Source organism: Pelodiscus sinensis, chromosome 23 (genome assembly GCF_049634645.1).
Source record: "Pelodiscus sinensis isolate JC-2024 chromosome 23, ASM4963464v1, whole genome shotgun sequence".
Lineage (NCBI taxonomy): Eukaryota > Metazoa > Chordata > Testudines > Trionychidae > Pelodiscus > Pelodiscus sinensis.
Window position 1 is genome coordinate 14,497,351 of NC_134733.1, and position 20,444 is coordinate 14,517,794.

General features: G+C 54.7%; 2 protein-coding genes across 13 annotated transcripts in view; one reads left to right on the forward strand and one right to left on the reverse strand.

The window, feature by feature from the left end:
• The window catches only part of SAMD11 (sterile alpha motif domain containing 11), a 324,237-nt gene extending 305,957 nt beyond the window's left edge, over nt 1–18,280 (forward strand). For all 12 annotated transcript variants that reach the window (XM_075906866.1, XM_075906863.1, XM_075906862.1 and 9 more), the window contains 3 exons: nt 7,007–7,131; nt 12,691–12,801; nt 16,438–18,280. In XM_075906866.1, coding sequence (XP_075762981.1) covers nt 7,007–7,131; nt 12,691–12,801; nt 16,438–16,683 — 482 coding nt within the window. In that variant the 3' untranslated portion in view covers nt 16,684–18,280. The remainder of the gene's footprint in view (nt 1–7,006; nt 7,132–12,690; nt 12,802–16,437) is intronic.
• The window catches only part of NOC2L (NOC2 like nucleolar associated transcriptional repressor), a 90,621-nt gene continuing 88,446 nt past the window's right edge, over nt 18,270–20,444 (reverse strand). Inside the window, exon 19 of the mRNA XM_025186660.2 lies at nt 18,270–19,954. Coding sequence (XP_025042445.2) covers nt 19,794–19,954 — 161 coding nt within the window. The 3' untranslated portion in view covers nt 18,270–19,793. The remainder of the gene's footprint in view (nt 19,955–20,444) is intronic.

Genomic DNA, 20,444 nt, shown 5'->3' on the forward strand with positions numbered 1-20,444 from the left:
TCTCGTTAGCCGCGGATCGCTGTTCCCAGCCAATGGGAACTTCAGGAAGTGGTGCGGATCCAGACTCCATTTCCTGTAGCTCCCATTGGCCGGGAGTGGCGATCTGGGATCAACAGGAGCTGCAATGGCCCATACCTGCGGAGGTGCAGGTAAATACAGTGAAGGTGGCCCACCCGGGACTAACCCTGGGGAATCAAACCCAGCCCGCGGGCCCATATTTGCCCACCCCTGTGCTAGGGATGTGGCACCGTTAACCGATGAGTCTGGGCCTCTGATAGATGCAGCAGCACGGGAAAAGGAAGCAGGAAGAAGCTGGTATTCATGGAGAGCAGACTTAAAAGCTGGCTCCCCAAGAGAACTGGCTCCCGTAAATAAGACAAGCCCATAGGAAGAATCTATCCTCCTAGACAATACAGATCAAGATTGGGGAGACAAACTGAGGCCCAAGCGACACTGAGGCCCGGGGAGCTGGGAATAGAACTCAGTGTCCTGAGCTGTACTATCTCTCACTCATCCTTATGCTACCGGTGTTTGGAGGCACTTCGACTAACCCGGGTCCCAGTAGTACAACCCCAGGAGGAGTTTGTGCCTGAGGATAGAAGAACAGCCATTTCCTTAACTTTTTCCTGTCCATGGGCTGCTCCTGTTGCTCACATAGGCCTGGGCACCATGGTAACGAGATACAGACCCTGTCTCAAGGAGCTGACAATCCGTAGAGGCTGCTGGCTTGACAGACCCCAGCAGACGGGGGAGAAGGGAAAGGGGAGAGAGTAGGGGTCTCTGACAGTGCACCAGAGAGGGCTCCTTGCATGCTAGGGAGGCAGAGAACTGGTTTCTGTCCCCAATGGCAAAAATATCGACAGGCAGCCAGAATTTGTTCGATTCCCTGAGCCACCTCCTGGGAATCCGGCGGCTGCCAGATGACCTCATCTCTTCAAGGTTTCGGCGGCGTTGTGTTCTCGTCCCCTACGCCCCCCCCTCTCCGCTGGAAAAGGTGAAGGATGGAGTGTGCGGGAGGCTAAAATCCTTTTATTGATCTGCAGTCTGGAGAGCAATTAACGTGAGCCTTCCAGTGTTGCTCCATGACCGGAACCCTCCGTGGTGTGTGCGTTGGCAGGTGGGGGGATGGGAGACGGCTTAGAGCGTGATAACAAGACTGATTAAGCCCATCTGTGTGTTGGCTGCTAAGCCAGGGGCGGGCGCAGAGGGGCTGCTGAGTCTCCTGGCTTGATCAGATGTCAGGGCAGAGATCTGGGCCTGGCTGTGGGGACTGTGGCCCTGTTGGCAGTGAGGCGAGGACAGAGTGTGTGTGTCTGGCCAGTGACCCCGATATCTGTGTTGATTTCTCTCCTCTCAGGACACAGTGCTGGGGCCTGAGGGCCTGGACTGACTCTAGAATAGATTCAGCCTCGGCAACACCTGTCAGCCCCGTGGCACAGCCGTGCCCTGCAGAGATGCCCATTTCTGGAAGGGATGGGCAGCTTGGTCTCCAGGGACCTTGGCCTTTCTACCACAGCCACCAGAAAGTGCATGGGTGGGGGATTTAATACCAGCTGCTAGGGGGTGCTTTTATGGGGCTGGGGCCCCATGTGGTGAAATGCTCTGTCATCCATTGGACTAGTCACTCAGTCAGAGAGGAGGAACCTGGCTGGGGACAAATGCTACTGTGTTTTGTCCCCTAGTCCAGCGGTATCCGGTGATGTGCCCTTAGCAGCCGAGGGAGCTTCCCTTCTAGACAAGTGGTTCTCAAAGTGCAGGCTGCCTTGTAGGTGAGCTGCAAATTCAGGGTTCCTCTCCTGCCCCGGCCCTGAGGCACCCCCCTCGCGAGTGGATCTAGCTCATGGGGTGCGCTTGCTGCTCCTCCTTCTCCGGCTGGGAGAATAGCAGCTTAGGGAAGTGGAAGCTTTCCCGGCTGCTTCCATTGGTCAGAATTGTGGCCAATGGGAGCAGTGGGGGGTGGTGCCTAAAAGCAGCAGGAGGCACGGAGCCAGGTAAGTGTCCCCATCCACCTCATGTCCAGACCCCGCACCCCCATCTCCCTTCCTCCTTCCACCCCGCTTCGGCACCCTCCCTCCGAGCCAGACTCCCCACCTCCACCCCACTCCTGCACCCTCCCTCTCAGCCCAGCTCTACACCTCCAGCCTGCTTCTCCATCCTCCCTCCCAGCCAGCCCCTGCACCTCCGCCCTCTCCTGCATTCGTTCTGTCATCACGGGTAGGTGGCTGGTGGTCTGTGGAAAGGTCTGCGTTGAGCAGGGTGGGCTTTGGGCCAAGAAGTTTGAGAACCCCTGGTCTAGACCCTTGGAATAGCTTTATCGTCCTTTTGATAACTGTCCCAAAGGTGGGTTTGTGCAGCCTAGCAGACTGTGCAGAAGCCTCCCCAGGGAAGCAAAAGGAGGGACATTTCAGATGGAACAGGACCATGGGCTGGACAATACACAGGAGGTAAATAGATGTCGAGGCTGGAAGGGACCATTCTGCTCACTAAGTCTGATGTCCTGCGTGACCCATTGTACCCAGCAATACTGGCATGTATTGAGCCCACTGGTCTACCTGCAGAATGGGGGATGATGGAAGAGGTGGCTTATCAGTCCTCTGTTTCCAAGGTGCTGAGCTCCCAAATCTGTGGTTGAAATTCATGAAGCGCCGGGTGTTTGCCTCCTCCACAGAGAGAAGCTCGTGCCTGGCTGCAGTCAGTGAAGTTTTGATACTGGAGAGGGGCCAAGATTTCAGCATCTCTCTCTCAACTTCTGTGCTCTACTGACGCTTTCACCGGCAGCCCGCGGGTTTTCTTGTGCGGCCGGGGAGGGAAGGCAAATCCGTGGAGATCAGTGCTTCGGCAATATCCGCTTCCACTGTGTGTGGATAGGTGGAAAATATTACGTGCCGCCCTAAGGCAAGGCTGCCCTTGCCCTGACTCCTGGAGACCGCTGGCTGAGTGTGGGCATGGAGGGATGAGGAGAGGGCTGCCTGGCAGAACTGACCTTTGGCTCGGCTCCATTAGTGATGTTAGCGAGGCTGCAAATAGAGCCGATGGGCGCTCAGCTCGTTTCCCCAACTCTACCCCGTGTTAGGCTCACTGGCATGAGGGTGGAGAGCAGTGTTCCCTCTAAGCTGAGCACTTGTGTGGCCGCTCAGGAGAAATTCAAGTGCGGTCCAGTTGATTAGCAGAGCGCCCACAGCCATCAGCGTGTGTGTCTATTGGTGGTGCACATCTGCACATGCCTCAGTGCATCGTTTAAAAAAATTATTCAGCCCAGGAAAAGATTAGAGGGAACATGGATGGAGAAGGGGAGAACTGTCCCAAAAGTTACATCAAGACTCACTAGCCCTATCCCTTGACATCAGCCCTTCCAGTCACAAATAGAGTTGAACACGATCCCATCACCATAATCCCTGGTAGGAGTCTGGAGACAGCCACTGCCAGGTATGTACTGCTCAGCCTCTCCATGGCGTCTCAGGCAGAGCCTGAGGCTGGGGCAGGCGCGTTGGCTGCATGACTGACTGGAGAAGGCTTCGTTCCCAAGCGCTGGGCTGCTGCAGTCCTTGGCTTGCCTTCAGAATAAGGAAGTACCTAATTTTAAAGCAGTTGGCTGTTACCGTCCAATCCCCGCGGAGACGCTTGCTCTGGCTGCAGATGGAGGCGTCTCGCCCGTGTGTCGGCTGTGCCTGGAATAATTGAGTTCAGTTTCACTCCCTCTATTTACCGAGCTGCAGTTGCTTTTCCAAAAAAGGAGGGAAAGTCAGCCGACAGCCGTCCCAGTGTCTCGCTGGCTTCCATGTAAACAGCCAGGAGTTTGGGTTTCAGCGCAGTGGACACACCACGAATGATAATGATTGTAACCTAAGGGAGCTCGTCCGTCTGTCTGTCCATCTTCTAGCTGGGAGGGAAGGGAAAATGCTGCTCCTCCAGCAGCCTCCCAAATTCCTTTCAGTTCCTTCCTGCTCCAGCCTCCCTGCCGCATGGGAAAGCTAGTAGTTTCCATGGCAACCTTTATAAGGGCAGATGAAAGTTCACCGAAGCCCATCAGTGTTCCCTGTAAGCTGGGCGCTGGTGCGGCCACTCAGGAGAGATTCAAGTGCTGCTCAGTTAATTAGCAGAGCGCCCACAGCGAGGTTTTGTTTCTACTGGTGGAGCACATTCACACATGCCTCAGTGCACATATAATTTTATTCTGCACGTGGATGGGAAAAAATCTGCATGTGGATGGAAAAGCTTAGAGGGAACGTTGAAATCCAGGCTCTTGCTGACTAGGAGGAAAAGGGAGGGAGGTGGATTGAGGGGCTCAGATTGACGCAAGGGGTGGAGAGGTAAGATGCTAGGTTTGGCTGTTTCACAATGCGGGAGGGACCCACAGAGGGTTTTGAAGGCCTCCGGACAGCGTGTTGTGGTGCGCCCAGGCTCTCTGCAGAGGGTAGCAGTCAGAGGGCACCACTCTGGAGGGCAAGGCATGCAGTTTTTGCCCTTGCTGTGAAAGGAGATTGCAGTGGGGGACCAGGGCTTAGACTAGGGTTTAGATTCTGATCTCTCAGAGGCCGAGGAGGAGAAGCCAAGGAGGACCTAGGCTGTGAGTTTTCTGGGGCCGGGACTGTCTTTTTGCTCTGCGTTTGTACAGCTCTGAGCACAACAGAGGCCTGGTCCGTAGCTGGGGCCCTGAGGTGCTGCAGTCTTAGAAACGATACTAAGAAAATGGCCTGTAAGGAGCGAAGTGCTGGGGTTCCAGGCCTCTATGTGGCTGGAGGACAGGGCAGGGGATATTCAATCCTATTCATGAAGTGAAGTGGGTGAAACTTCTGAGCCTCCCCCCCCAATCCCCACTTCACACTTGTTCAAAGAGAGGCAGAGGGAGACAGACAATTCCAGCCCCTTTTTCAAATGGACAAATCCTAGAAGTTTTTAGGGCCAGGCCTGACAAAGCCCCGCCTGGGACGATTTCCTTGGGGTTGGTCCTGCTTTCAGATGGCCTCCTGAGGACTCTTCCAACCCTCATCTGATAAACATGGTTGAGGACAGTGGTCAGCACCAGATGGTCCAGGACACTCTGAACATCCCACAACAGATAATTCCATGGTAACACATCACTGGGCGGTTGTTCCTTCCACTTCCTTACTAGCCCATGCCCAAAAGCATGAGAGCTTTTATCCTATCCAGTGTTTCTGTTGATGTTCTGACTCCCCTGAATGTCCCGTCCCTTTTAGCATCCTCCTGAGCTCATGGTCTCATAGGTGGTGAGTTCCACTGTGGAAGAGATCTTGAAGTCACTGTGGATAGTTCTCTGAAAACATCCACTCAATGTGCAGTGGCAGTCAAAAAAGCAAACCGAATGTTAGGAATCCTTAAAAAAGGGATAGAGAATAAGACCGAAAATATTTTATTGCCTCAATATAAAACTATGGCACACCCACATCTTGTATATTGCATACAGATGTGGTCACCACCTCTCAAAGAAGATATATTGGCATTGGAAAAGGTTCAGAAAAGGGCAAAAATGACTAGGAGTCGGAATGGGTGCCATATGAAGAGAGATTAAAAAGACTAGGACTTTTCCTTATTCACTTTCTCCATGATTTTTATACGCCTTTATCATATCCCCCCTTAGTCTCCTCTTTTCTAAACTGAAAAGTTATTTACCTGTTCCCATAACCTAAGAACTAGGGGTCACCAAATTAAATTAATAGGTAGCAGGTTTAAAACAAACAAAAGGAAGTATTTCTTAATGCAAGGCACAGTCAACCTGTGGAACTCCTTGCTAGAGGATGTTGTGAAGACCAGGACTTTAACAGAGTTCAAACAAAACCTAGATAAATTCATGGAGGTTAGGTCCATCAATACTTATTAGCCAGAATGGGTTGGAATGGTGCCACTAGCCTCTGTCAGGGGCTGGGAATGGATGACAGGAGAGGGATCACTTGACGATTCCTTGTTCTGTTCATACCCTCTGAGGCACCTGGCATTGGCCACTGTTGGAAGACAGGATATAGGACTAAATGGACCTTTGGTCTGACCCAGTATGACCATTCTTATGTAGGGGAATAAGGCATTTTCCAAACAAGTATTTTCTGTTATCAGTGGCAATCTCTTTGCTCCTCTGTTGCAACCCAGGAGAAACTGGAGTAGCCCACCCGGTTTTCATCTCCAGCGTTTCTCATTCTCCAGACCTCTGCCCCATTCCTCTCTGGGCTCTCGTCCAGCGCTCTCCTTCCACGCTGTCAAGCGCTGGGACAATGAGGAGCAGGAAAACCTCAGAGCTCTCCAATCCCAAAAGGACAGAGCAGTCTGCCGCCTTCCAGCCTTGCTGGAAGGGCTGGGACTAGAACCGCTCCTCTTGCATTGTGGAGGATTGACCTGTCTGCGTGAACCGGACCCTTTCTGGAGCTTCAGGCTCACCTCCCCCACCCGGCCAGACCCTGCCCCAATGAAGGGAAGGCAGGGTGTGTGTGTGGGGGGGGAATACGGTTATGCATTTAAAGCACCGTGACGTGTTAAGCAGCCAGACTTTGGGCTGTGGGAGTGTTAAAACAAAGGATGGTTCATAAGGAGTGAGAATTCTCTCCTCCACACCAGCTCCAGCTAAGCAGCAGGCTGCCGGGCGGAGTTTTAGGGCTTGTTATCATTTGGAGCACGTAGCTGGGAGCAGGGCAGGGGGAAAGGAACTTGCAGGCCAGCCAGAGTTTTTCCATTTTGCGGTGCGTGTGGAGAAACATGCCTTCGGGGGTGTCTCTCTCCCCCCTCGCCCCTCACTGCTGCAGCTGAAGAACATTAAACACATGAAACACATTAGAAGGGATTTTCCCCCTCCCTCTTGGCCCCCCCCAACACCTCTTCCGAGCGAGGGACCTCCAGGAGGCAGAATTGACCCTGCCCGGCGTTTTAATTGACAGGCCATTAAAAATGGATGTGTGGCTAGAGAGAAATATTCAGATCGCAGGCCTGTTGCTGTCCGTGTGGGATTTTAATGATTTATGTTTCCTTCTCCTCCCCCTCCTCCCTGCCCCAAACAATCCAGGCGCCATGGGAGGTCTGTTCTTGGATGGGGAGGAGAGCCCTGCGCTGGAAGACATCAGCAAATGGACAGTGGAGGACGTCTGTAGCTTTGTGGGCAGTTTGTCTGGCTGTGCCGAGTACACTCAGGTAAATTCACAGCAGCCTGGGAAATGTTAGGTGGGGGTGGGAGAGGTAAGGAGAAAACTCGCTCCAATTCCACTCCCTCCCCTCCCCTCCTGCAAAACCTCTGCAATCAATCAGAGCTAATGTGGCGGAATATTTAAGAGAGCCCTGCAGGGCCTGTCAACCGTCTGGCTTTCCTGTTTTCCTACCGGATTGGGGCTTAACCGCTGGCTGCCAGTAGATGCCCCCAGGGCATGCAGGGGTGTGTATGTGGCTAGCAGGGAGGAAGGTGGGAGGGGAGAAGCTGGTGTCTGCTGTTGCTGGGTGGATTACACAGCTAGCAGCTCCCTGCTTGGGAGATAGGTGTGCGGAAGTCCACGGTGGCCCACAACCAAACCGAACACAGTGCTGGCTTTGTGCTGGGCGGTCCGGGGGAGTCGTAGCAGAGGACTGTCCCGGCTTTGAGGGCTGTTCAGAAAGGCCTTTTCTCAGAGCGCCGGGACCTGGCACTAAAAGGAAGCCCCAGTTTGGCCTGGCGCAAGGCATTGGATTATCGCTGGTGCCCAGCTGTAGCTCCGCCGCCCTGGAGCACGGTGCCAGGGGTCCAGGTGAAAAGCCAAGGGTGCCTTGTACCAGGGCAGTCGCTGGTACAGCTGGGTTGACGTGCTCAGACTTTCGCCTCCAGTGAGTGCGGATTCCACTAGGGTCACAGCCCGTCTCCTCGCATCTCATGTCTCGGCTCCAGTGAGGGCACCCCAGACGCAGGCAGGGGGCAGTGCTGCAGGGGCAGAGTTCTGGGAGAAGGGGAGGGCGCTGCCAAAGACCCCCACGCTCACAACATTTGGGTTTTTTTTAAAGCCCCTTTGCAGCAGGAGCCATGTGCCCATCAGGGCTGCCAGGTTCATAAAGCCGCTTAGTGTGAGGCTGTTAGGAGGGATACACAAACCAGCTCTGCTTTCTGGCTCCCACAGCTGTTGCAGTCCATTAGAAACACCCCATTGAGAGCAGGCGCGGCCGGCAAGCGCGCGGATTCCTGAGCGGCGGTGAGAACTAAAAGTCTAGCTCAGGACAATCCAGCTCCTTGGGGGGCAGACGCAGCCCGACAGAGGACACCGGGCAGATCCAGGCAGTAAGAGGCAGCTCCCGAGGGGAAGAAGCAGAGGGGACAGGAAGGGATTTGAGTTTAACAAGCACAGCTCCGGACTCCCCCAGCACAGCCGTCCCATGGGCCCCAGGTCGAATTCAGCCAGCTCAGAAACAAGTGGACAGAACTGATTTTCAAACGCTTCCTCCCTTTCCCCCTCCCGGGAGCATTAGGCATCAGCTGCCATCACCCCCGCAGCTGTGCTGCTGCTCAGAGCGTTACCACGGCCCAGCGAGGGACCTTTCCTGCAACGGGCCCCGGGCAGCAGGAGCAAGCCCTGACTCAGCTTTAGCATCGCTCCTGGGAGCAGGCGTGGGGAGGCACCTAGCAGGGCATCAGGCCCGTTATTCTGCACAGGTTCACAGCCCGGCCTATGTTCATAGATCTCCTGACGGTGGCCTGGAAGCAAGGCCTCCCTTCGCTCTCCGGGTGGCTGGCGGCTGTGCTGTCAACGCAAAGCCTGTCCTCCTTTGCCCCCTAACCGTGGTGTTAATCTCATCCTGACAAGCTTCATTAAAACCACCTGTAAGCCTGGTGCTTCCCCCCCCTCACCCTCCCCCCCCCCGGCCAGCAGCTGGGCCTGCGAGAGGGAGCGGGAGGGCTTAGGAGAGGAGTGTGTCTGACAGCCACGGGGCGCCTGCGGGAGAACTCCGAGGGGGGCTGGAGAGAGCAGGGTAGGTATGAGTTGCTGGGGGGCGGGAGAGGTTTTTGTGTCTGGCGTGGCGGGAGAGGAGGGCTGGGAACGTGGGTGGAGAACAGGGGCGGGCAGTCAGCAGCCTGCAGGCCAGACGTGGTTCACCAGGGTTAGCCCCTAGTGGGCCGTCGGCACTTTATTTACCTGCACGTCCACAGGTACGGCCGCTTGCTGTTCCCTTGGGCTGCAGGTCGCCCTTCCCAGCCACTGGAAGCTGTGGGAAGCGGTGTGGACCAGGACGCTGCTTCTTGCAGCTCCTGTTGGCCGGGAACGTTGATCCAGGAGCTGCGAGCAGACACGCAGGTGAATAAAGAGCCCAGCGGCCCACCAGCGGCTAACCCTGGTGAACTGCGCCTGGCTGCATGCCACCTATTGCCAGTTCTCAGTGTAGAAAGACAGCAAGGGATGCATGCGTGAGAGAGGGGGAGGCCTGGGGGGGGGTGGAGAAGAGGAAGGGCAGCTCAGGAGGGTGAGATGGGGAAGAAGGTAGGTTTCCAGGGGTGGGGTGAGATGTTAAACCAGCCCCGATCTGAGATAACTCACCGGTGGCCGTGGAATTCCGCTGGCTCTACCCCCCGGAACAGAGCACTGTGGCAGGTGAGAGAGGTGGAGAAATCCTGAGCCCACGCACCAGCCATTTACACCCAGTGCTCCAGGGACAGCAAGCCCAGAGCGGACTGATGCCCTGGCGCGGCAGCACTCTTGACGCTTAGCAAACCCCAGCACTGTCTGGTACTGGGCTCCGTTGTGAACAACCCCGGCGTCCTGGCTGGCGCGGGTGCCGGCATGCGGGGGGTTAAAGGGCGGCTGCTTCTGTCATTCATCAGGGTTGTGCCTTTCCTGCGTGCAGGGTGCTGCGGAGCTGTCTGTTCTCTCCTCTCAGACCACAGCTGCTGGGGAGGTCTGGCACCGGCCCACAGCGCGCACCCGCCAGGAAGCCAGCGAGAGCTTGGCGGTGACGCTGCGCCCTCGGCAACACATTTCAAAGGCACCAAAAAGTAACGTCATTGAGAACAAAGTCTCCCGATCTCTGTCCACCTCCACCCTTGTCCCCCCGGTGGAGTGATGCCTCCCTGTACCCGCAGGTTAGGGCTTTAGGGGTAGAGAGCTGAGTGAGGGAGCTTTTGGCGCCTGGCCATGCTGGCTTTGTAGGAAGGAAAGGAGCCGCTCTATTGCGTTTTGCTCGCTGCAGGAGCAGAAACAGAGGGCTGCAGTCATCAAGAGCCGCTTTGCTGGGGGAGACCAGCAATATGAGCTGGCCACGGCTCAGCTGCCTCAGCGTCACGGCCATGGCTGCTCTCCAAGGGATTGGTTCTATGGAGAAAGAAACCATTGGCGCAAAGGGAAAGCCCCTGCCCTTTGCGGGGATGTGCTACCAAGGCACAACAGCTCTCGCTAGTGCTGTAGCCCCAGACAGTTTGCCCAGACAAGAGGCCAGCGCTTGCCCTGGATGTGCAAAAACCCGGGTGGAGCGAAGGGGGGGTTCAGGGAGGAGCAGAAAATAGAGGCAAGTCCGCTGGAACCCAGGGTCCGCTCTAATGGGCAAGGGCTTGGCAGCACGAGAAAAAATACTGCGTGGTATTTTATACTCCAGAGGTGGTACTGCATGCACTGAGCCAGTAGTAATGGAATCAAGATGCCGCCAGGAAGACTAATAAAATTACACCCCCAATTTCAGAAATGGCAAACAGAAGCACTGTGCATAGGAGCGGGCGAGGGGGCAGGGTGTCTTATCTATGGCAGGCCCTGGGGGGGTGGAATCCAGGTGTTTGGGAAGGGGTGTGTGATGATATATATATATATAAATAAAATTCCAGGAGTGTCACTCTGAAGCCTAAATGAAGCAAGGGTAGCAGCTACAGACATGGCCGCTGACTCGTTTTGTTCAGGATGTCATCCCCTTTGCCCCCCTCCCCTGGCCATCGTCCCTGGGCTTCACAGTCTATCACCATCCAGTTTTTAAGCTCTCAGCTGTCTGGGGCTTTTTTACACCTGTGATTTTCTGAATCACTCGTGGGCAATAGCACAGGCTACAGCTCCTAGGAGGGTAAGTGACACTCGCCTCTGAAGCAACAGCAGGACCATTGTCAGAGACCCGCCTGGCTCGGCCGGGGGGGGCGGAGGCTCATGTCGCTCCGGTTGGCTGGCCATCCAAAGGGACAGGGCATTTTGCATTGTGACAGCCTGTCTAACCCGAGAGGCAGTGCTTGTACGTGTAACACAAACCCCCTCTTCTGCTGAGGTGCAGCACCTAGGGGGGTGCATAGATTTTTAGCTAATTAATTGAAAGGAGCTGTTAGAAATCATGCCCCCGCTATGACACACTTTGGCCTGCCTCTTTATCTGTGCTATGGCAAACACGCTGCCCAACCATCTCGGTCTGGCATGTTAGCAGTGTTTGGGCTCTGGGTTTTGTTTAAATCGGGTTCTCAAACTTTCTGGCCGGCGGCCCACCCTGCTCAATGCAGACCTTTCTACAGACCACTTTCTACAGACCCATGACAAAATGGATGCAGGAGGGGGTGGAGCTGTGGGGTCGGGGTGGGGGTGGGCTGGCTAGGAGGGAGGGTGCAGGAGTGGAGTGGGGTTCCAGGAAGGTGCAAGGAGGGGGTGTGTAGGAGGAGGGTGCAGGAGGTGTGAGCACAAGTTGGATGGGGTGCACTTAGCTGGCTCCATGTCTCCTACTGCTCTTAGGCCCCACCCCCGCACACACTGCTCCCATTGTCTGCAATTTTAGCCAATGGGGGCATTAGGGAAAGCCTCCAGGTCATGCTGCCCTGTGCTGCTGTTGTGGTGAAACTCGACTCCTTTGGAGCATCATCCTGTCATCTTGGGGGCCAGGACTGTCTCTCATAGGATCCTAGAACTGGAACATCCCAAGAGGTCATCAGGTCTCGACCCCCCACCTTCATGGCAGGACCAAGCACCAGCTAGACCATCTCAGTATCTCCAGTGAGGGAGATTCCACAACCTCCCTAGGCAGTTTATTCCAGTGCTTAACCACCCTGAGTTAGGAAGTTTGGCCTAATGATGTCCAACCGCAACCTCCCTTGCTACAATGTAAGCCCATTGCTTCTTGTCCTATCCTCCGAGGTCAAAGAACAATTTTTCTCCCTCCTTAGAATCATAGCACTGGAAGGGACCTCGAGAGGTCACCGAGTCCAGTCCCCTGCCCTTCTGGTTGGAGCCAGTAAATAAATAAAAATAAATTAATAGAGATGCCTATCTCCTAGAACTGGAAGTGACTTTGGTCATCAAGTCCAGTCCCCTGCCTTCACAGCAGGACCAAGTACCATCCCTGACAAATTTTTGCCCCAAATGGCCTCCCCAAGGATTGAACTCATAACCCTGGGTTTAGCAGGCCAATGCTCAAACCACTGAGCTATCCCTCCCCAGCACCAGCTAGACCATCCTTGATATCCTTACCAACCTTGTAACAACCTTCGTAGGTACATGAAAGCTATGATGTCCCCTCTCAGGCTTCTTTTTTCCAGACTAAATGACCTATGAAGGAACATAGACCTATTTTTCCATGTTTTCTAGACATTTGATCATTGCTCTTCTCTGCCCTCTCTTCTGGGTTTGTACAGCACCTAATACGCAGGGATCAGCACAGCAAATAATGCTAATAAATGGATTCAGCAGCCCCCTTCTGCATTCTCCCATGCTGTTAGCGTGCGGAGTGTGATGTGCCCTGCGCTGGTACTTGTAAGCATGGAGGGGTGTCTCTTTGGTTTGTCTGCAGGTATTCAGAGAACAGGCGATCGATGGCGAGACACTGCCGCTTCTGACCGAAGAGCACTTACTGAACAACATGGGACTCAAATTGGGACCGGCGCTGAAGATCAGATCACAGGTAAGACTACGATTGGCTTGTTCCCGGGTAGACCAACCCAAGCTGCACCCTCCCCCCCAAAAGCTCTCTTACAAAAGGCCAGGGAGCTCTCCCTCGCTGTTGATCATGTGCAGAGCTGTGACCCTAGCTCTCGGTGCCACAGCTGGACTTCAGTGACTGAGGCAGAGCGAAGATGCCGCCCTGGTGAGACAGCGTCATTCACTAGCATGTTGCAGGAGGGCACTATGGCCGTGAAACCAGCTTGCTTGCTGGTCAGTGTGGCTATTTTTAGCATGCTGGCAGGAGCTCCCCGCAGCCACCCACACCCTCACAGGCAAGGAGCTGTGCAGAGGGAGGGCTAACTCAAGCCCTCTCTGGTTGTATTACGGGTGGGCAAAGTCGCCTGTGCCCCCTTGGGCAGCGGCTGTGCCTCAGGCGCACTACCCCTCCCCCGCCACCATTGGGCTGACAGGCCCTAACCCAGTGGCAGCCTCAGCGCTTGATGATAATTAGCCAGCAGATTCCTGGGCTTTAGAGCCATTGGTTTGGGTCAGTGGGTCTGAATTTCAACACAATTAATCTAATAAACACAAGGAATACGGGCTGGTATTACAATACCTGGCATGCTGGGTTTTTGGGGTGGGTTTTTTGGAAAGGAAGCAAAATCTAATGTCTGAAGGCCCTGCTGTTCTAAATGGAGGGTAACGTTAAAAGGGAAAGAAACATTTGTGACCAGTCTCTGTAAAAGCAAAATGCACATCGACCCATCCAGATCAGATATGTAGCTGCATTGACACACACACACACACACAGGGAACACATGACTGGAATGGGTATTTAGACATATTAATAACAAATTCCATAAAATATATTATATATGTACACTAAGATACATAGTGATTGCTGTATTATAGCTGTTTATATAGGTGTATACACAAATTTTATATGCATATGTATGTGAATTTATGTAAATAATGGTGATACACAGACACTCACCATCGACACAGAACCGTCAGCTTTAGTTTCCACTTCCCACAAGCCACACATTTGTTATGTTAAAACAATAAGGGTAACTTTATTGCTTTCCCTGCAGCCTTTACTGTTTATGAGGGGTCTAATAAAAAGGTTCTGTGGGCAATTGTTCCCTGTGGATCAATTCAGTAGGAAATAAAACTCTTACGTTTCTTAAAAACAGAGAGCTCCAGCTAGCGCACAGATGTGTTGGGTTTAGCTTTTTGGGAGAAGGGCTGAGCTCTGGTTTTAAAAAGCGAGAAAGCCCCGCCTCAATCAGCAGTGTGAAAGTTGCATGGGGGGAAGGAGGCATTTTGCCAAGAGAAACCCCCAGTTGTTTGGGTTGCACACAAGCCTGTTTCTATTGAGGCTTAAATGCAGAACAGCTGGGTAGGTGCTGAAACGTGGTTCGGAATTTGGCCCTGGTTGGGAGGTGAGAAATGCTGCAGATGTTTCTCCACCCTTTGGCAAAGGGGGCAGCACTCCCTCACCCCATCTCCCTGTCCCACCCTCCACCCCTAATGTAAAGTTGGGCAGCCATTAGTGCCGCACCAAAGCTGTTTTCAGATTGGGCTGGTGGCAGGAACGAGGAGGGACTAGCTTGTTTTTCAATAGCAAACAGGATTGTGATGGAGAAAAATGATCTAAGGCCTCTCCACCTATCCCTGCTGCGGTCTGCAGTGTCCTGCTCGCCTTGCTCTGTCTACTTGGGGCATGTCCTGGAGCTCTGCTTAGAGGCGCAGCTTGTGTCTTAGTATTTTGGGCAGGGAGGGGGGGAGCAGGGAAATCAGAGGCGTGCGACTGCCCAGGAATGGGAGGAGCGTCCCAGCTCCAAACTGGCATGTGCTGGAGGGCAGGGTGTGTGGCTACACAAGCCACCTGCTTGCTCGCAAACCCTGGTTCTTTAGCACAGCCTGGCTAGAGCCCACTCTCCCCCCATGGTGTGGGGGGGGGGGGGGGGGGGAGAGAGAGAAGTGTAAGAGAATAAAAGGCATCGGTCAAGTGCTTCATTTAAAACCCGCCTCGATGTTACTCCTCTCTTCTCCCCACCCCGTGCCTCTTCGCCCTAGGGACCACTGCCCAAGGGAGGTGGGTGCTGCAGGAGGCGGTGGCACTGCCAGGTGTGTGCTGCGAGATGGACTTTAGAAGGACAGAATCCTAGGGCTGGAAGAGACCTCGGGAGGCATCGAGTCCAGCCCCCTGCCCAAATCCCAACTAAATCATCCCAGCCAGGGCTTTGCCAAGCCAGCACTTAAACACCTCTAGGGCCGGTGATGCCACCACCTCCCTAGGGAACCCATCCCAGTGCTTCACCACCCTCCTAGTTTTTCCTACTAACCAACTAGACTTCCCCTCCCCCATTGTAACTTGAGACCATTGCTCCTCAGAGACCAGCCTCTCCCCAGCCTCTTTGGAACTGCCCTTCAGGTAGTGAAAGGCTGCTATCAAATTCCTCCCTCTGTCTCCAGGCTGCAGATTAAATAAGCCTAAATCCCTCAGCCTCTCCTCACAGGTCATGTACTCCAACCCCCTCATCATTTTCATTGCCCTCCACTGGACCCTCTCCAATGTGGTCAACGTCCTTTCTGTAATGGGGGGGGGGGGGGGGGGCAGAATTAGACACAACACAACACTCCCAGCTGTGGCCTCACCACTGCCAAATAAAAGGGAATAATCACTTCTCTAGATCTGCTGGCAATACTCCCCCTAATGTTCCCCAATAAGCCATTAGCCTTCTTGGCTAGCAGGACACATTGTTGATTCATATCCAGCTTCTCATCCCCTGTCATCCCCAGGCTCTTTTCTGCAGAACTGCAGCTTGGCCACAATTCAGGAACATGCGTTGGCTAAAGAACCCCAAGCACTGTTACAGACTGGGGACTGACTGGCTAAGGACCTGCCCCGCCTCTGTGTTTCTGCAGTGATAAACTGAAGGGGGGGGGGGGGGGGGGCAGTGTGAATCATGCAGCTCAGGATGTGGGTGGTGGGGAGTGAGTTGGCGATGCAGAGCTCCCACCCGGCTGACTGTTAACACTGTCCCAAGCGGCTCTGGACCTAGTCTCACAGTGAGACTGTGACTCCAGCCAGCCAAACACTTGCCTTTCTGCCGGGGTCTGGCAGGGGGCTTTATCATGGGTCAATGCATCACCTACCAGCCCAAACCCAAGGGGGACTAATAGCTCTTCAGCACCTTGCCTCGTTAAAGGGCAGACAGTGGAGCCCACACCTGCTACTACACAACACCGGAAATGTAAGCCTCCCCCCAAAACATCACACACACACACAAAGCCCCACCCCCATTTCCTTGTGTAAACTATTAATTAGTGTTTAAACCAGGCTCGCTCTGCCTGGGCATAGGTGGTGTCCAAAGCCAGAGGCCTGACTTCTCCAACTGCCCACAGGCCTGTGTCGTTCCACCTGGCTGTTTGAGCAAGCAACAGGCTGCAGCAGCAAGATGCCCTGCTCCTCCCCTCGCCCCCAACAAACACCCCTGACATGTTGGTTCTAGGCTGCAGGCACCTGGAAGAGGTTCCACTTGTGACTCCCACCTCCCAAATTCAAGGCTGCGTGGAAACGCAGGCTCAGCGTTCAGTGCGTCCACCCTCCCGCTGCTGCCTGCTAAGCAACTTCATTTGCTCGTTTCAGGTGGCCAAGCGCGTTGGCAGGGTTCTCTACATGGCAAGCTTCCCCATGGCATTCCCCCTGCAGCCCCCCGGCTTGCGGCCTCCGGACCGAGACCTGGCGCCCGCAGAGCTCCGCCCCTCCTCCACCGGCAGCATCTCCTCCCCCTACAGCAGCAGCCTGCTCCCCACTAGCCGCATCTCACCAAAGCAGGAAAACGGCAACCCCTCCTTACTGGCGGGAATCGACACCACCAAGCCGCCGTCGTAACGGCCCAGCCGCACGACTCCCTCCCATCCTGACACCGCGTGACGAACTCAGCGATGTGCGGGCGAGCCCCGGGGACCTTCTCGCCCAGCACAAGGAAAGAGGGAATGTTGTTGTGTGTGCATATTTACTTCTGTTTAAAAAAAAAAATAAGAAAAGCTCAAAGAAGGGGAAACAAATCCAAAGATTTATTGAAAGCAATTCAAGTGGGGACAATGGGTTACGAGAAAAGCTGGCTATGCTCCCCCCTTCCTGCTTGCCCAAGCCAGAGGGACAGCAGTGGACAGAGATGGGAATGCACATCCATTTGCCTTCGGGGGAATGTGGCTTTGGAGAACTGCTGGGGGGGAAGGACCCTGCCCGCCAAGGCAGAGAGCCCCGAACTGAGCAAACCAGCCCCTCCCAGAAACTGTACTCAGCGCCTTGTTCAGGTGTCTATGCAGCTCTAGCAGCTCTTAAAACAATACCAAAGACAGACAAAAGGCACGTTCCGGTCCATGTTTACTTTGGTGCGGATGGTACGGCAGAGGCAGCTTGGGCGGTTCTCCCATGGGCAGGAGGTGCCGCGGTGCTTTCACTGCACACGCAGACGACAGACTCTGGTGGCATCGCCTTGGCCCCAGCCTCTCCCAGGACTTTATTTTTGGTAACTTTCTTTTGAAAAAAAAAATGTAAAAAACAATAGTGGAGGGGGAAGGGCCCCCCAGGTTCCTCCTAGCAGCCTCCCCCTCCCCCACCTGTGTACAGCAAACTTATTGATATTGTTTTTTGGTTGTGGAGGGGTTATTTTTTTAAGCCTTGTTACAGAGGTGGATGTAGTTGCACATTGTGGCCGGCTAAGGCCCATGAGGCAGGTACCTGTGCATGCCCGTAGGAGGTAGGGAGGTCAGGCAAACCAGGAGGTAAAGTTTTTACTACTGTGAAGAAGATGGTAACTCCTGGGGCTGACCTCTTGTGACTCGTACAGTTGTGAACAACAATCACACACGGTACTTCTCTCTCTTTTTGTTTAAATGTTGCACGTGCTACCGTTTTTCTTATAAAAATAGCTTGGTGGTACCTTAGCTTCTTTATCTTGTAAAAAAAAAAAAAAAAGGTCATTATCCATCCCATCACAATAAATGCTTTCCAGCAATCAATTTAAATAAAAAAAATCAGTTAATTTACTAAGGGTCTTTGCTTCCCCCCCTTAGCATGCCTGCTCAGTGCCACGCTGGTCCTCTTGCATCTGTTCACTGTACGTCTAAGCTCCGGGGGGGCACGCTCAGTTCTTGTGCATTAAGCCCACTGCCCCTCGAGCGGTGTCAGGTTTTGCTTCACCTGCTACAACTGCTGCAAGAAACCTCCTGGCACAGCTGAGCGATGGAAGGGAGCACGCCCAAGGTTGTGAACAGCGAGGTCACATGCACTTGGGCGGCCGGGCCGGAACCACAACCAAGGGACAGAGCCTATGGCTAGCTGCCAGCGGAGAAGGTGAATGGGAAGTGACTGCAGAGCGTGTCAAGAATCTGTTATTGCAAAAGTTTCTTGCCAAAAATAAGGTTTACTTTAAAAAAAAAAAAAAAAAAAAAAAAAAAAGGGCCGGGGGATTTTGGACATTTCTCATCCCAAACTCAAGCAACGTCAGACTGACAAAACGGCAGGCTCAGGCTCGGTTTTTATCCTCTCAGCACACTTGCAGGGCAGCAGCGGACTGGCCCCACTTCCCCCCAAAGCTTTTCATGTGATTGTCCACCTGCATAGAAGTTAAAAGGGGGGAAAAACAAACGTGAAAAGCCCCACCCCAGGGGTCTTTACTCAGTGGCTTGCCTGGAGGAGGGGGGAGGGGAAAATGCCTCAACATTTCTCCTGGAAATTTTTCACCAACATTCACTCAATCCCATCATCAGCTGTTCCCATTCTAAGCCCTGCCAGAGGGCAGCAGCCTCAGAATGGTTTCCTTCCATTGCTCAGCCCAGTTTCGGGGGACGAGGGCGGGGGGGGGGGGGGGGAGTGCTCGTGACAGGCAGCCCCAGACAACAGCTGGAGTGGGGGTGGGGTGGGCAGAGTTTGCAGGGAACTCCTCAGAAGAGAGGTGGCACAGGAACGTATCCTCCACTGGGCCCCTTGCTCCAGGCGGCTGCTGCGTGACAAGTCCTGCTGGAGCAGCATGGGCCTCCTTTTCAGCCGCTCTGGGGCAGCCCCTCCGCATCTCTCCGCCCCCAAGGCCCCTGTTTCCGTGTAGTCCTGGCCTGCTAAGGCAGCACGGGAAAGGTCATTGGCTTAGGTTCTCGGGAATTGCAGCCCCTCCCCCCCAAGGAATGCACCGAGGTAATTAACCGTGAGGCTGAGCAGAGGGAGACCCTGCGGCAGGAACCGGGTTCCCAGTAAGGGGGGCTCAGGGCCAAGCCAGTCCCCTTTGCTTGCTGGGCCCTCATGCTGGAGGGACACCCTGAAAACCCCTCTCGTAAGCAGCACCCCAGCCGCGCTGCACGTCAGGATGAAGACAAGGGGGCTCAGGGAGTAGCCTCCCCTTCGTGGGTGCTCTGCACAATAGAAAAAACTGACCGGCTGGCCCTTCCCTTCGGCTTGTCTGCCAAGTTTGCAGGATCATCCTCTTTCTGCCCCCCCCCTCCGCCCCCGGCTTGCGGGCGTGGCCGCGGCTCTGGGCTGCTTGGAACGACAGCGGGGGACGTCTCCGGGGACAGGGACGTGCCAAAGACACGTGGCAAGCAATCTGGGAGCAGCGTGGCGGCATGCCCAGCATGGGCAGAGGAGCCTGTCTCCCCCACGGACTGCTGTCTTTGGGCGCCAGCAGGCTGGCGCGGAACGCTGCATTATTTAAGGCACTGGAGTTTAATGAGGCTTTTTATTACCTTTGCTGAGCGGTGTTGCTGGCCCTGACGTGGGCACAAATTTCACTACGTTCCCAAATCCGGTGGGAAGGTCCAGGCAGCACCTCGGCTGCATCGGTGACAAATTCCACCCCGCAAGGGCTGCCTGTCCCATGCGGCCCTACCTCCGCCTTGGGGACCAGGCCTAGGGAAGCCTTGAGGGACCCCAACCAGGGCTGGCTTTGATTGGCTGGGAGGGCACAAACTCGCCCTCCAAGGCCCAGAGTATTTGCAGAGTTTTCAGTCACCGGCTAGGTCGTCAAAGTAATCATCACCAAGGTCCTCCACAATGTCATCGTCCCCTTGGGCCAGCAGCTCGAGGTCGGCCGGGGACAGCCGCCGGGCATATGCCAGCTGCTTCTGGGTCTCCTTGGAGGTGGACGGCCCCTCCTCAGCTCCCCCTGCGGGCAGAAAGAGCAGAGAGGTGTAAACCTTGCTTGATCAGGAGGGAGCCAGGCAGGCGGAGGCGGCGACCCATCACTAATTAATCACAGATGCTAATTAATTTATGGGTGCCGCTGCAGCTCCTAGGAAGCGGGAGGGAGAGCACAGCAGGACTTCCGGAGCAGCGCCTGCTCCAGTCCAGGCTGTGTGCGCACTAAATGCCATGGAAGCAGGGAGGGGAAAGGGAGCCTAGCAGAGCTCCTAAGATACCCAGAGCTCTCCTCCCAGTTCCCTGTAACCCAGCGCCTTTCCCCTCTGCAGTTCCCACCCCTGCTCCCCCCAAATACAGATCAGCAAGAGACACTTGCCCCCAGCTGGAAAACTAGCCCCAAGCTCTGCCTCCTGGAGGCCCAGGTCCCTGGGAAGGTATCGGTGAGTGCCCTGCAGAGCTGGTTTCCAGGGGCTGTGCAGAACTCCCCAATCCCAAGTGGCGTTCAGCTCCTCCCA